The sequence below is a fragment of the Eubalaena glacialis genome, chromosome 11 (genome assembly GCF_028564815.1).
Source record: "Eubalaena glacialis isolate mEubGla1 chromosome 11, mEubGla1.1.hap2.+ XY, whole genome shotgun sequence".
Lineage (NCBI taxonomy): Eukaryota > Metazoa > Chordata > Mammalia > Artiodactyla > Balaenidae > Eubalaena > Eubalaena glacialis.
The window spans coordinates 107,653,342-107,665,784 of NC_083726.1; the positions used below are offsets into that span (position 1 = coordinate 107,653,342).

The following is a 12,443-nucleotide window of genomic DNA, read 5'->3' on the forward strand; positions in this document are numbered from 1 at the left end:
GGAGCCAAAAGTCACTGACTTCGGAACCCAAAGTATCAAAAGAAGTTGATATCACAACTGTGTGTGACAAAATAAATTTATTTTATAACCATCTGCTGGTCTGAAATTTCTAAAGATGTTTTGCCTCCTGGTTTTGGTGAAAGAAGTAGTCTCCTTCTTACATAGCTATCTACGTTATACCTAACTAATTCATAACATGCAGACAAGATGGGTAATCAATAATCAAAGAAAAGGAATCTATTTAAAATGAGATTTTCACTGTGAAGCAAGTGAATGATGCTACTCTTGGTTTGACTACTAAGAGGGGTAATGTTATCAGCAGTTCTTGATAAGGTGAGATAAACGAGAATAGATGTTCAACTTTTCTGAGCATCACCAGACAGGACACTGCTGTACTTTTGTGGATTTTAGTTGCCTACGACCCTGAAAGTAGAGAATGTGTCTTATTCATCTTCATATCACCCAGGGAGACTCAGTCCTTAGGATTTAAGAGCTCTAAGATCTGATACCATTTGGTGGTATTTCCTGTCTTATAACTGGGGTTCCTAAGGGCCAGAGAAATGAGAAACTGAGCCCTTATGACTGTTCTGGCAGAAGAGAGGATTAGAACTTGGTTTCCTGATGTCCAGATCAGGACATTTAATCTAAGCTGACCATGTGTCCCCGTTTGTCAGGGATGGTCCTGGTTGATGCCTATTGTCCTAGCTCACTTACTAGAGTCCCATTTCACTAGCATAAGTGTCTGGGTATGGATGAAAAGTTATAAGGTTATCGTAATTATATAATATTGCCTTCCCCTCCCATAACTAAGTAAGGGAAGAGTAGAAATGCTGGTTCTCCTAGATTACCTAGGTGGTAATCTGAGTACTGCTTCACCCAAGGCATGACACACTTTTAGAGATAATGAATGTTTACAAAATAAAGGGTTTGAATTAGTATGATCACCCTTCTCTCCCATCAGAGCCTGGAAGGGAGCCTCTGAGCTAACAATGACCTCCAAGCTGCTGGCACTGCCACGTGGCTGCCAGTACGGAAGGTGAGGTTTCAATGTAATGCACTCATAGGGGATATTTGCAGGCAACTGTTGCTGGATTACACAAGATATGTTTGTCCTGTGATATAAATTCCCATTGTGAAATTATGAATGTCTGAATTGGTCAAGTCGGTGGCAGTGATGAGGTGAAGTCACGGGGCGCTGAATGAAGCTTTGTGTTTGTACGTCACTCTGCACGCCTCCCTGTGCCAGCCTGTTGAGGGGCTGAGTGGGCCCTCTCTGGAATGGCCCATTCTCCTTCCATTCTGAGCTCTGGGCCGAGTCAAGAGCGATATACTCTTACATTGTACTGTATCCCCAGTTAGGTAGCATAAATCACTGGGGATGTAATACTGGATGTTTATGATTTCACTTAACAAACTTTTTTTTCCCCCCCAGGATCAGAGCTCTCTGTATATTAACAAATGCCCATATTAATGTGTTACCATTCACGATATAACCGTATTGATCCTAGAGATAATTCATGTTAAGCTGTAAATATATTCTTTTTGATGGAGGAGAAGGGAAAGGTGGTTGGAGGTGGGGACCTCATACTGATCCATCCACCTCTCTAGTTGGTCCCTTAGTCACCAAAGGCACCCATATATCTGGAGGTCCGGGGGCCAGCAGCCTCTTCGTTATCACCTCCGTGCCCGGCACAGCTCTTCTCACGTGATCCCACCTGACAAAGACCCATGCTCCCTTCTGTGTGCCCACCTGCTCACGTGAGAGCAGGCAGAGGAGCAAGGGCGCATAGCAGGATGGTGCTTTCTGGCGGACAGCTTGAAGGAACCGCCTCTGAGAACGCGCTACTTTTAAGAGCAGGTCTGAAGCAGAGCTACCTGATCCACAGGGTGATGCAGCCCTTGACCTTGGCCTCATTCACTCCATCCTTTTACCTACTGGGCTCACCACGGCCAACAACACTGCACTTGAGAGCGCAGCTCTTTAGGGGGTTTGTGGTGGCGCGTGCGTATTTCCTCGGTGGGAGGGTCTCTGAGAGCGGCCTGCGTTTTCTGCTGAGTCGCTCCTGCCCACGAGGACAACAACAGACACACCTACTTGGGAGTCAGATCAGGCCAAGGGGAGAGAAGGAAGGAGTTGTCATGAGGTGAGACCATCAGCCTCCCATCACAGCTGAGGATAAACGGGGAAATAGAAATTCCAAATGGGATTTTTTTTTTTTTTTTAAATAATGAGAAAAAGAGAGAGGGTGAAAAACAAAACAAAACAAAACAGTCCATCACACACCTTTTGTATGTGAAGAGGCAGGCTAGGCAATCTAATTCCTGCCCTAATCCTAAAGCTTCAGTAAACCCACCTCCTCTTCTCTGGAGTAGCTGTTGGCTATTACGCAAACAGGAAACGCACAGGGCAGGAAGGGTAAGAGAACGGAGAAACCCAACTGGGGTGGGGGGCAGCTGCTAAATTCAGCAGAGGTAAAGCTAGAGGAAGACGGGATGAGAGGCACAGGTGGGGAGACTGCAAGAAGCGCTCGCTTACTCTCCATCATGGAGGCAAGGGGACCTGCTGTGAGATGCTGGGCACCGGGAGGAGATGCCCGTCATCGGGTGCCTGAAGCCAGGCTCTGTTCTGTGACGTGTTGATTAGGGAAACACATAACGTCTCATTTTTAAATCTGCCAACAACAAAACAAAAATAGTCCTGCTCTGGGGGATGTTCAATCAGCTGAAGGAAATGCCCCTGAAAAAACCCCAGGGGTGTAGGCCCCTCATAATCTGGTCTGAAGGACAAGTTTAAAAGAATTACGTTGTGTCCCCAATCTGGGCAGGAGGACGTGGACGAAATGCTCCCCAGAGGCACGGTGCATCGCTGTTCAACAGAACAGGGGGCAAAGTCAGATTCTTATAGCCTATTTCTGTACCCAAACACCTGCTGTGGAACTCTGCCCGGGGCCACAATTCGATTCTGGTCTTTTGTTGTGCTTTCTACCACCGCTTCGATTGGGACCACTGTAACTCACCAGTGCTTGGCACACCTGAACTAAGCACTCACAGTGAGCACATTGCAAGACGCTGCCTCTGGTGCTGCAATACTAGACCTCCTTGGTGCCCCGCAGAGTTCACAGGGTTTGGGTCTCTTTTCTTCCTCCCGCTTCGGTTACCCTCTGCTCAAGTCTTCACTCCCCACTGTTTTCCTCCACAGCCCGGAAATCAAAGTCCTCCACGTCCTGATTCTAATCTTACCTCCTTGGACTAGTTCTGCAACAGCAGAAAGTGGATCATTGTTTGTTTGGTTTTTTGTTTGTTTGGTTTTGAATGTTTGGTTGCACCCCATGGCACGTGGGACCTTAGTTCCCCCACCAGGGCTCGAACCCGCGCCCCCTGCATTGGAAGGTGGAGTCTTAACCACTGGACCGCCGGGGAAGTCCCTGTTGATCACTGTTGAAGTAGGGGGAGGGGATGGATCACAGGGCTTTAGTTAGTTTATTCTATTTGGGGTCTGTTTGAAGTTTTTCATAATCAAAGGTAGGGGGAAAAGAAAGGTAAGCTCCATAACCCAAGTCATGGGTTGCTCTCTATTCCAAGGACTCCCTCCATCCTGGGTCCTCCTGGGACGTTCTCCACTTCATTCCTGCTTATCAGACCTTCACAGAATCCTACAGACCCACCTCCTTCCTGAAGCTGAGCCTGCTGCCTGTACTGGCTGTAATCTCCCCTTCCACTGTCTCTTTATAGTTATAATTATTCTTTGATACTTACACGTGTATCTATCCTATTTCCTCTCCTAGATTGTGAGTTGCACAATCTTATTCATCTCAGCATTTCCCCCAGGGTCTCAAACAAAATCAGTACCCCACAAATGCTTGTTGAATGAAAAATGAATCACATGAATAAGACCGACTTATCAAAGGAACAGTGGAACCTCTGGGATTTGACTATGTCTTAGGCAAGGAGAGAGAAGCCTCCTGGGTACCTTCTTCGTGGTTCTGATGCAGGATGACTTCCGGCTGCGTGTGTATCGAGTTTCCGGGGTGGAAGAACGGTGAGAAAAGAATCCGAGGTTTCCTCTGCTTCAGAATATGCTGAAGGAGTTCATAGAGCACATCACCTGGACAGAAAAAGGGAAGAAAAATAGGGAAATGGGAGTGTTTTGTTCAACAACTATTTGCTGAGCTTTGACTTTGCGCCTGGCACTGTCCTAAGGACACAATGGTGAGGAAGACAGGTCTGCCACCTATCCACACGGAGCTTATAGGGGACAGGATGTGGCACTGAAACTCAGGTCAGAGCCATGCAGGTTTTTTTGAACTTTTTTGATTATGAAAGTCATATACAAAAAAAAGTATAAAAAATGCAAGAAGATAGAAAGAAACAAAAATCACCTATAATCCTATCCCTAAGAGACATAAGCCTGTTAATACTATCTACGGTATTATATGGTTATAGAATTAGAATCAGGCTTATCATAGTTTAGTATCTCTTTTTCCCTCCACATTATTTAACTGCTTTAGTAGCTGCCTTATAACAGCCTGTCACAGGGATGTACCAGAGTTTATTAGAAACTTAAATTGTCCCAATTTATTGCTACAATTTTTATAAAAAAACATCCTTTTCACATCTGTCTTTACTTGCATTTCAGATTATTCAAAGAAGAATTACAAAGTCATTAAGGATGAAAAGTTTTAATGTTTCAATGACAACTCATGGATTCTTCATAGAAATCTTCCCAATAGAGAAAAACATGTCTTTCTGATCTACCCCAATCCCAGGCAGGAAAAGAATAAACGTGAAAAAGAAATTCACAAGTCCGGTCAGAGATGCTAACTATTAAAGATACCCTATAAGGAACTGGCATGTTCTGGGATGCTTCCCTCTAAAAATACACACAGGCATTGCTCCAAGGTTCCACAGTCTCTAGAAAGTCATCTTTAGATGTCAGCACCTCGCAGAGGATGGTAGGGTCTGAACTGGGGGCCTTCTGTTCTATTTGGTATTTGAAGTGTCCACTGAGTTGTTAATTAGCCAAAAAAGCTGTCATGGTCTTGTCCCTCCCCTCTGACTTAGATCCAAGTTAAAAAATGCAGGTGGGCGCCTCAAAACCCCTTAGGGGTGGGTGATTAATCTTTAAAATACCACAGGCTTTTCTAACTGTCCCCCACGCCCTTCCACATACAGATATGCAGTCAACAATTGTACCAAAGAGTGGGCTTTTGTGTCTAATTTTAGCCACTTTTAACAGATACTTTAATTAACAACTTAATTTAACTGCATATTTTGGGCTATTGCTAAATTATTTTTTTTTCCTCTTCAACTCAGCCTGGATGTGAGAAACACTCCAAATGAATTCCTTTGTTTCTGCAAACTTCTGCGCCTTTTCTATTGGTACCAAATAAAGTTCCACGATACCCCGTCCTAAGCGATTCCCGAGATGCCCTGGTGTCTTTCCTTTGATTCTGTTCCTTCCTCTACCTTTGAATTTTGGTCATTATTAATATAACTTACTGCCACTGTTTACTACTGTGATCAAATAGAGCAAAAGACTCCTAAGAACTGAAGACCCCATGTCACTTGCGTATTTCCTTTTAGTGAAACGGGCGAGGAGCCTCAGAGGTGCTCTGAACCAGTCTTAAAAACGTTCTGTGTAAGGCAGACCCGTGACACATGACTGCCTTTGGAGCTGGGAAGGCTTTGGAGCTCATCTAATTCAAATCCAGTAGTCATGGTGATGCTGTCTCTGATGAGACGAGGATACAGAGCCTGAAATACAGTCCTATTTTAATGATTCATATTTTAATCGCTTACAAAAATAAGTCCCTAATCAACATTTTGTGTCTTGGTTTAGTGTAAATGTCTTCCTGAACTTTTCCGAATTTACACGGCCTCACAACGCTGGGTTCTATCCTGTGGGTTTGAGCAATGCCTTATACCGGTAGTAGCTGCAGAGGAAAACGAAAACACTGAACAAAAATGTGTTCCTGATGATACTAACAAACATGGTCAGTTATTAGCGTACCCACTTTGGAAGGGGAGGCCAGGAAATACAGACGTAGTGTGTGTGTGGGTGTTGGACTCTGCTGGTTTGGATGCGGGCTGGTGTGAGGGGAGGGCCCCGGCAGCCAGGGCTGGAGCACCTGCTCCTCTGCATCAGGCGACCTTGAGCAGGTCCCTGAACTTCTCTGCGAAATGCAAACATCTCCCTCAGAAGAGGATGTCGTGAAGCAGGGCCTGGTGCACGTCACACATGGTCCCTCCTTGGAGGTCACTCGGGGGGCTGGAGGAGCTCTGGGTATGGTGGCTGGAGAGCGGGCAGGTCACTTTCTTTTCCGTTTCCATTTCTCTACGTGCACAGAGAAAGCGAGGCGACAAACTGGATGCCCTTTACCTTCTCCAGGCCTCAGTTCCTCATCTGGAAAATGGCGATATTAGCAGTATCTACCTCCCAGGATGCCTGTGAGGACCGGATGAGGTAAGCGTGTAATAAGCTCATCACAGCATCGGGCAGTGAGAACTCAGCAAACACCAGCTGTCGTGTGACCACCGCTGTTCCTGCTATTATTATGGATATCATTCAAGTGGTTTAGGACAGACCGGTAGACCCCGAGGGAGGTGTCAGGAGAACAAAGGAAGAGTGTCTGGGTCATGGTCAGTGTTATGTTCCCCCTTCAGAAAGGGCAAGGTGAAGTGAGGCCATTCCCCCACTGGGCTAAGCCTGCAGCGGGGCTGATATGTGCTCTGCCCCATACTCGCCCAGGCCTTCTGGACTGCCTCTCCCCAGCCTCTCATCCCAAAGCTGGCAAAGGGAGCCCAGCAGAGAAGGCTCCTCTCTGAGCGAGCAGGAGAGAGCTGGAGAGGGGCCGGTCAGGCAGAGCTCTGCCAGTTCCTTAACTCAACCACAAGAACTAGTAAGGTAACGCTCATAAGTGCCACCTGTGATAGCTGGCTAATGGGCGGGAGCCTGGGCCCAAGGTCCTGGGTCAAGAAAAAACTTAATTCTAAGACTGCAGAGTATGGCCACAATTGGACCAGTCCATCCACAGACATGTTTCCGCGGCAACTAGGAGCTCAGTTGGGGAATGTGGCTGGCTTAGCACAAATGCATCGCTACTCTGGGGGAAAAACCAACCCACCATGCGTGCCATGTGTGTATGATTGGCAGGAATAGTGTGTGCCTGGTAACGGCTTGGAATCTTAGAGAGGATTCTATAGGTTTCCTAGATGGACTCAAACTTGTGATCGGTAAAAGTCCCCTGCCTCCTCTTCCCCTGCCAAGAAGTAGCTTTGGCTGAGTACTTCTGTGATGGGTAGCCGGCCACAACATAAGCAAACCATTTCTGGACAGCTCTAGTCGACAGAAAGTTCTTCTGTTGAGTTGGAATCTGGCCTCCTCTGCAATCTCATGTACCTCGGTTCTTAGTTTTGGTTTCTGGAGCCGCACAGAACATGTGTCCCATCTACAACAGTTTCCTAAATAAATAAAGATGCTTCCCCCCCCACCTCCATCCTCTTCCATCTCCATTGGCCCCCGATTCCTCCGATACCCAGTCAGTTTTCTTGCTACATTCTTAAAATCTTCTTATACACAGGAGATCACATCTCAAAAGTGATCTTAACAAAAAGATCTCTGGAATAAAGAACAGATTTAAAAAGAAGTTACATTTATTTGCCTGCTGTATAAACAGCATGAGCCATAGCACTATATATATCTAACTAAGCTAATGACCACCGGCCTGAATTCAAAGGCACTGTTCAAAAAACTCTTGGCCTGTTCGACTCTTGATAAATCTTCTCTGTCTTCCCAGAAAAGAAATAACTAGTACTAACCATAAAAGATGCTCCTATTGTACTAAGCAATGAAACCAAGGCTATTGTTTAAGGGATAACAGCTTTTGTTGGTTTCTCCATATATCTTCAGGCATACACACATGGTTCATGTACCCATAGGCATGTGCACAAGTGGATTTGCCTCGAAGCTAGTGAATTTCAGGGGCCTTTATTTGTATAGTCCCATGAAAGGAAACCTAGAACTATGTGCCCTCAAATTATAAATTTCAGGTACCAAAAACCCTAGATATACTCCTAGGTGCACGCACGCACGCACACACACACAAGAGAAACCCACAAACTAAACACACATACAATTTTGTATCACTGATCTTGATGTTAAAAGCCAGGCAACTACTTCGAGAATCCTAAATTCTATTATTTTATTTGCAATTTGTTTAAAACGAACAGTAGCGAGAGTGAATCAAACTGCTGCAAGTTGCCTTAGCAAAGACTAGTGTCTGAAGACCAAGAACGTAAGGATGCTGTTTAGGGGGTTAAACATATCTAAGTTTCTTTACTTTTTTTTTTTTTTTTAAACATCTTTATTGGGGTATAATTGCTTTACAATGGTGTGTTAGTTTCTGCTTTATAACAAAGTTTCTTTACTGTCAGAAGAAAGAGCTTGGGCTCTGGAGCAAGGAAGTCCCAGGTTTGAATCCTGGTTCCTCTATTCAACAGCTGCGTGCCCTGAGGCAAACTGCTTTTCTCTTTGAGCCTTAGTTCAAGGCTTAGTTAAATATTCTTTTGTCTCAAATGAGAAAAATGCCCAGACTCGGCAGGGCTGTTAAGAGGATTAAATGAGATAATGTGAACAAGCGCCAGCCACACGTCTGCCCTCCTGTGTGCTCAGGAGATGGTACCCCTTGTGATTATGATAATTATTAACAGACGTGTCTCCAAAAAAACTGGAAACTATTTGCTCTGCTTCAACACTTTTGTCTTTAAAGGACATGCGTAAGTTTCATAAAGTCACATTCACAAGAATGGAATTTTTTTCCAGTTGACATCATTTCATACAGATATTTCTAGTTCATGGTTTCTTTCTCTTTCCTTCTAGTTCACAGTTCACCTTCAACTTCTTTCTATAGGGTTTTTTCCTTCAGCATTTAAGCAGCTTCAAGCGTTTCCTGTCTTCTACACACACACACACACACACACACACACACACACACACACACACCCCTCTGTCCTCATCTTCCCCTCCAGGTGCTGCTCCTGATTCTCCCCTCCCATGGCAGCCAAACTCCCTGAGGAGCTGCCCAACTCTGTTATCACCACACCCTCTCCGTCCACCCCTCAGGGCCCTTCGGTCTCCACTCCAACCCTCTCTCCAAAGCGCTCTTGCTGAGGTCACCTCCCTGTCATCAAACCCAAAGGGCAATGGGACTTGAGGACTTGCTGCCTCTCGGCAACATCATCACCACTAGTCACTGCCCCCCCCCTTAGAACACCCCTCGGCTTCAGACATTCCTCCGTCTCCTGGTTTTCTGCTCTCCCCCCTTCCCCAACCTTAAAGGCTCCCAGATCTCTCATCATCTTTCTCCCTGGGTAATCTCATCCCCTCCCATGGCTGCAATCAGCTTGTCTACGCTAAATCTACTCCAGCCAGACCTATCTCCTCAACTCCAGAACCTTCACTTACCTCCTACACATGTCCTCTTGCATGTCACCTGGGCACCACGCATCTTATGTGTTCGACATAAACGCCTTTACAACCCATGTGGTGTTTCCTAGTGCAGTAAACGCCCAGCTGATTGGGCCAGAAACTCGGCACTCACCCTTAACGCCTCTCTCCCTCTTATACAACATCTAATCGGTCACCAAGACTTAGAGACTCTGCCTTCTAAATATTGCTTAAATCACCCCCTTTTCTCTGCTGGCCCATCTTAGTTTAAGTCACCGCCGTTGCGCCTACCTGCCAGCCAAGTCGACGGCCCTACACCCTACTTCTCACCTCTGTACTTCATCATGCCAATCTCTGCTTCAGACCCTGAATGGCTTCTACCTGTCTTTAAAATAACATGTAAAGTGCTGAACATGATCTGCAAGGCCCTGTATGATCTACTGAAGAAATAATAAGTGACTCAATGAATGGCCATAAAGCTACAGCGTATTCCTCTATATTTATATTCTCCACATTTTTTTTAGCAAGTCTCCTATTGGGGGTGGCTTGGGCATTTCCAGTTTTTACCATTATAAATAGAATTGCTAAGGGCATCTTTTTTGTCCCTCTATTGGATTGTTTCCTTCAAATATTTTCCTAAAACGGTGTTATCAGTGAAAGCGTGTGATTAGTTTTCAAGTTCTTATTATACACTGTTTGTTCTGCAGAAGGCTGGGACCAGTGCAGAGCGTCATCTTCAAGACTACCCAGAGCCTCTCCCCCAGGCGTTTCACATCGTTTAACTTCTTGGGTTCAGTAGGTTTAAAGCAGAATCGTCACATTATTGAAAATTTGCATTTTTCTGGTGATGATTTACTATGTACACCTCCTCCTACGAAGATCATCTAAAGTAACACATTCTTACATTTGCAAACTGTTCTCTTTTCTCTTTCTCTCTCTTCCGTTTTTATTCAGAGATTTTAGTTTCCTTCTGACCAATTCTTTAGAAAATAAATAAATAAATGAAAGCATGCACGGTGTGGGAGGGACACTTTTCAGATTTGTCAGAAAACTCTCTCTGCTGGTCCTCTCTGCCTGTGACAGTTTCAAAATGAAGTCCGAGGCCTCGGTTCCTTCAGTTTCATCATAAATTCCACAGTGAAAACACCAACGCAGACACAGGCCTGGGGGATCCCACTGGTGGCCTAACAAACATTCCCCATCATGGGATGGCTTGGCTTTCCAACTCTGCTCTATCTTAGTTTCCAAGCATTCCATTCAATCCATTTTTGTAGGCTGCTTGAGTTACAAACATTTTAATTTAATGCGGAGTGCCTTCTGTGACCGTAAAAATAAACTTACTCTTTTACTTAGGAACAAATATGTGAAATTCAGTTGATATCTATGTCTTGGACACAGAGATCCTGGGGAAAAAAAGGGAGCAGGTTGTGGGAAAATTTGAATATTATATTTAAGAGGAGAATAAATCACTTAGAAAAGAAATCTAGTAAGACAACTGCCTTTACCTGGATACAGAATATAAGGTAAGATAAAGCAAAGAATAAGCTTGTGAGAAAATACAAATACCGTGACACAAGTATGCACTGTTAATTAAAGGACATGTTGTATGTTTTACATGTTAAAATATGACTCTGTACGGCAGAAAGATCAGTTATCACCACCATTTCACTGATGGGATAACCTCAGTGCTAAGAAATTCAGTGACTTTCCTGTAATTGACTTACCTAAGCATTTCTCTGATGGGTAATACACATATTTTTGGCTTGTTTTGCTCAAAGACACAGCAAGGGAAGAAAAAAGCCACTCTGGGTGTCTTCAGTCAAGGGTCATGTCTGCTGGAACTCCCACACTTCAGGGCTAACATTCCCCTGTGACCCACGCCCTCAGACCCTGCGACTTGAGTCTAAAACAGCCAGTTGATTCAGCTACTAAATTCAGCCAACCACCCACCATTGCTTAATAGATTAATAGGCAAGTTGGTTTCCAAGGAACTATATGTAGATAAAGACCGGTATTTTCAGTTTAAAGAAATTTCAAAGAAATTTTACTATATTTGAAGATCACAAGCAAAGCATATTTCCGAAGTCAAAGGTTCTGGTGGGTTGGAGAGGTTTGTAACATCACACCCCAGTACGGTAAAAACTGATTTACTTAGTAAAACCCCAATTCACTTTTTGCTGAATTGACTTGAAGGAACTTTGAAAATATGTTTGTTTTGCTTTTCGCTTTTTTTTTTTTTAGCATTGATAGAAAGTCTAACATGAATTAAATTAATAACTTTTTGTTCATTTAAATAATGGATACATAAATACGTTCCACCTGAATAACTCTACATAAAAGTTAGTATCAGTGCTAACTTGTCTGTTCCGTCTTATTAATATGTTTTCACAGTCTCAAAGTGGTCAAGAAACACATTAGAGTTATTCATTGCAAGACATTCATTGAATTCATAAAATTCAATGAAATTCCTTTGAATTTAAATCATCCCAGACCATTTAATATGGTAACTACCTAGTCGCTCAAGGACTAGGTAAAATTACCCTGTCCGGGTGACATTTTATAAAGCTGAGATTCCTTTACATTTTTTCCTTAACTTTGAGAATGTCATAAATATGTCATCCTGTTGTATCCTCTGATTGAGAGATTATTTCAAAAAATAGATCCCATTTATATTCAACCTTGACAGCTTCTGTTTGGAGATGATATTTTGAAGTACATTCTAGTACATTCCCTATTTTATTCTAGTGGTTGATAAGGGAGGACCTTTGTCCTGGAGGTGGACAGGGTAAATGTAGTTTGTTAAATTGGTCAAAGAATGTGGAGTTCAGAGAGGCTACCGTATTTGACTTAAGGTACCTCAATAGTTCAAGTAATTATAATTCACTGAGCTCCCGTTCTCTCCTCTCTACATTTGGAATGAGTAGTGTCAAGGAATGTTATTTCCAAACACAGAAAGCAGAAGTCTGGGTGAGGCCAGGCAGGAAACGTGGCTGGGAGA

At 44.0% G+C, this 12,443-nt stretch overlaps 1 protein-coding gene across 4 annotated transcripts in view; it reads right to left on the bottom strand.

Annotated features, from left to right (window-relative positions):
* The window catches only part of ETV6 (ETS variant transcription factor 6), a 241,994-nt gene that overhangs the window by 33,813 nt on the left and 195,738 nt on the right, over positions 1-12,443 (bottom strand). For all 4 annotated transcript variants that reach the window (XM_061205381.1, XM_061205380.1, XM_061205382.1 and 1 more), the window contains one exon: positions 3,971-4,105. In XM_061205381.1, coding sequence (XP_061061364.1) covers positions 3,971-4,105 — 135 coding nt within the window. The remainder of the gene's footprint in view (positions 1-3,970; positions 4,106-12,443) is intronic.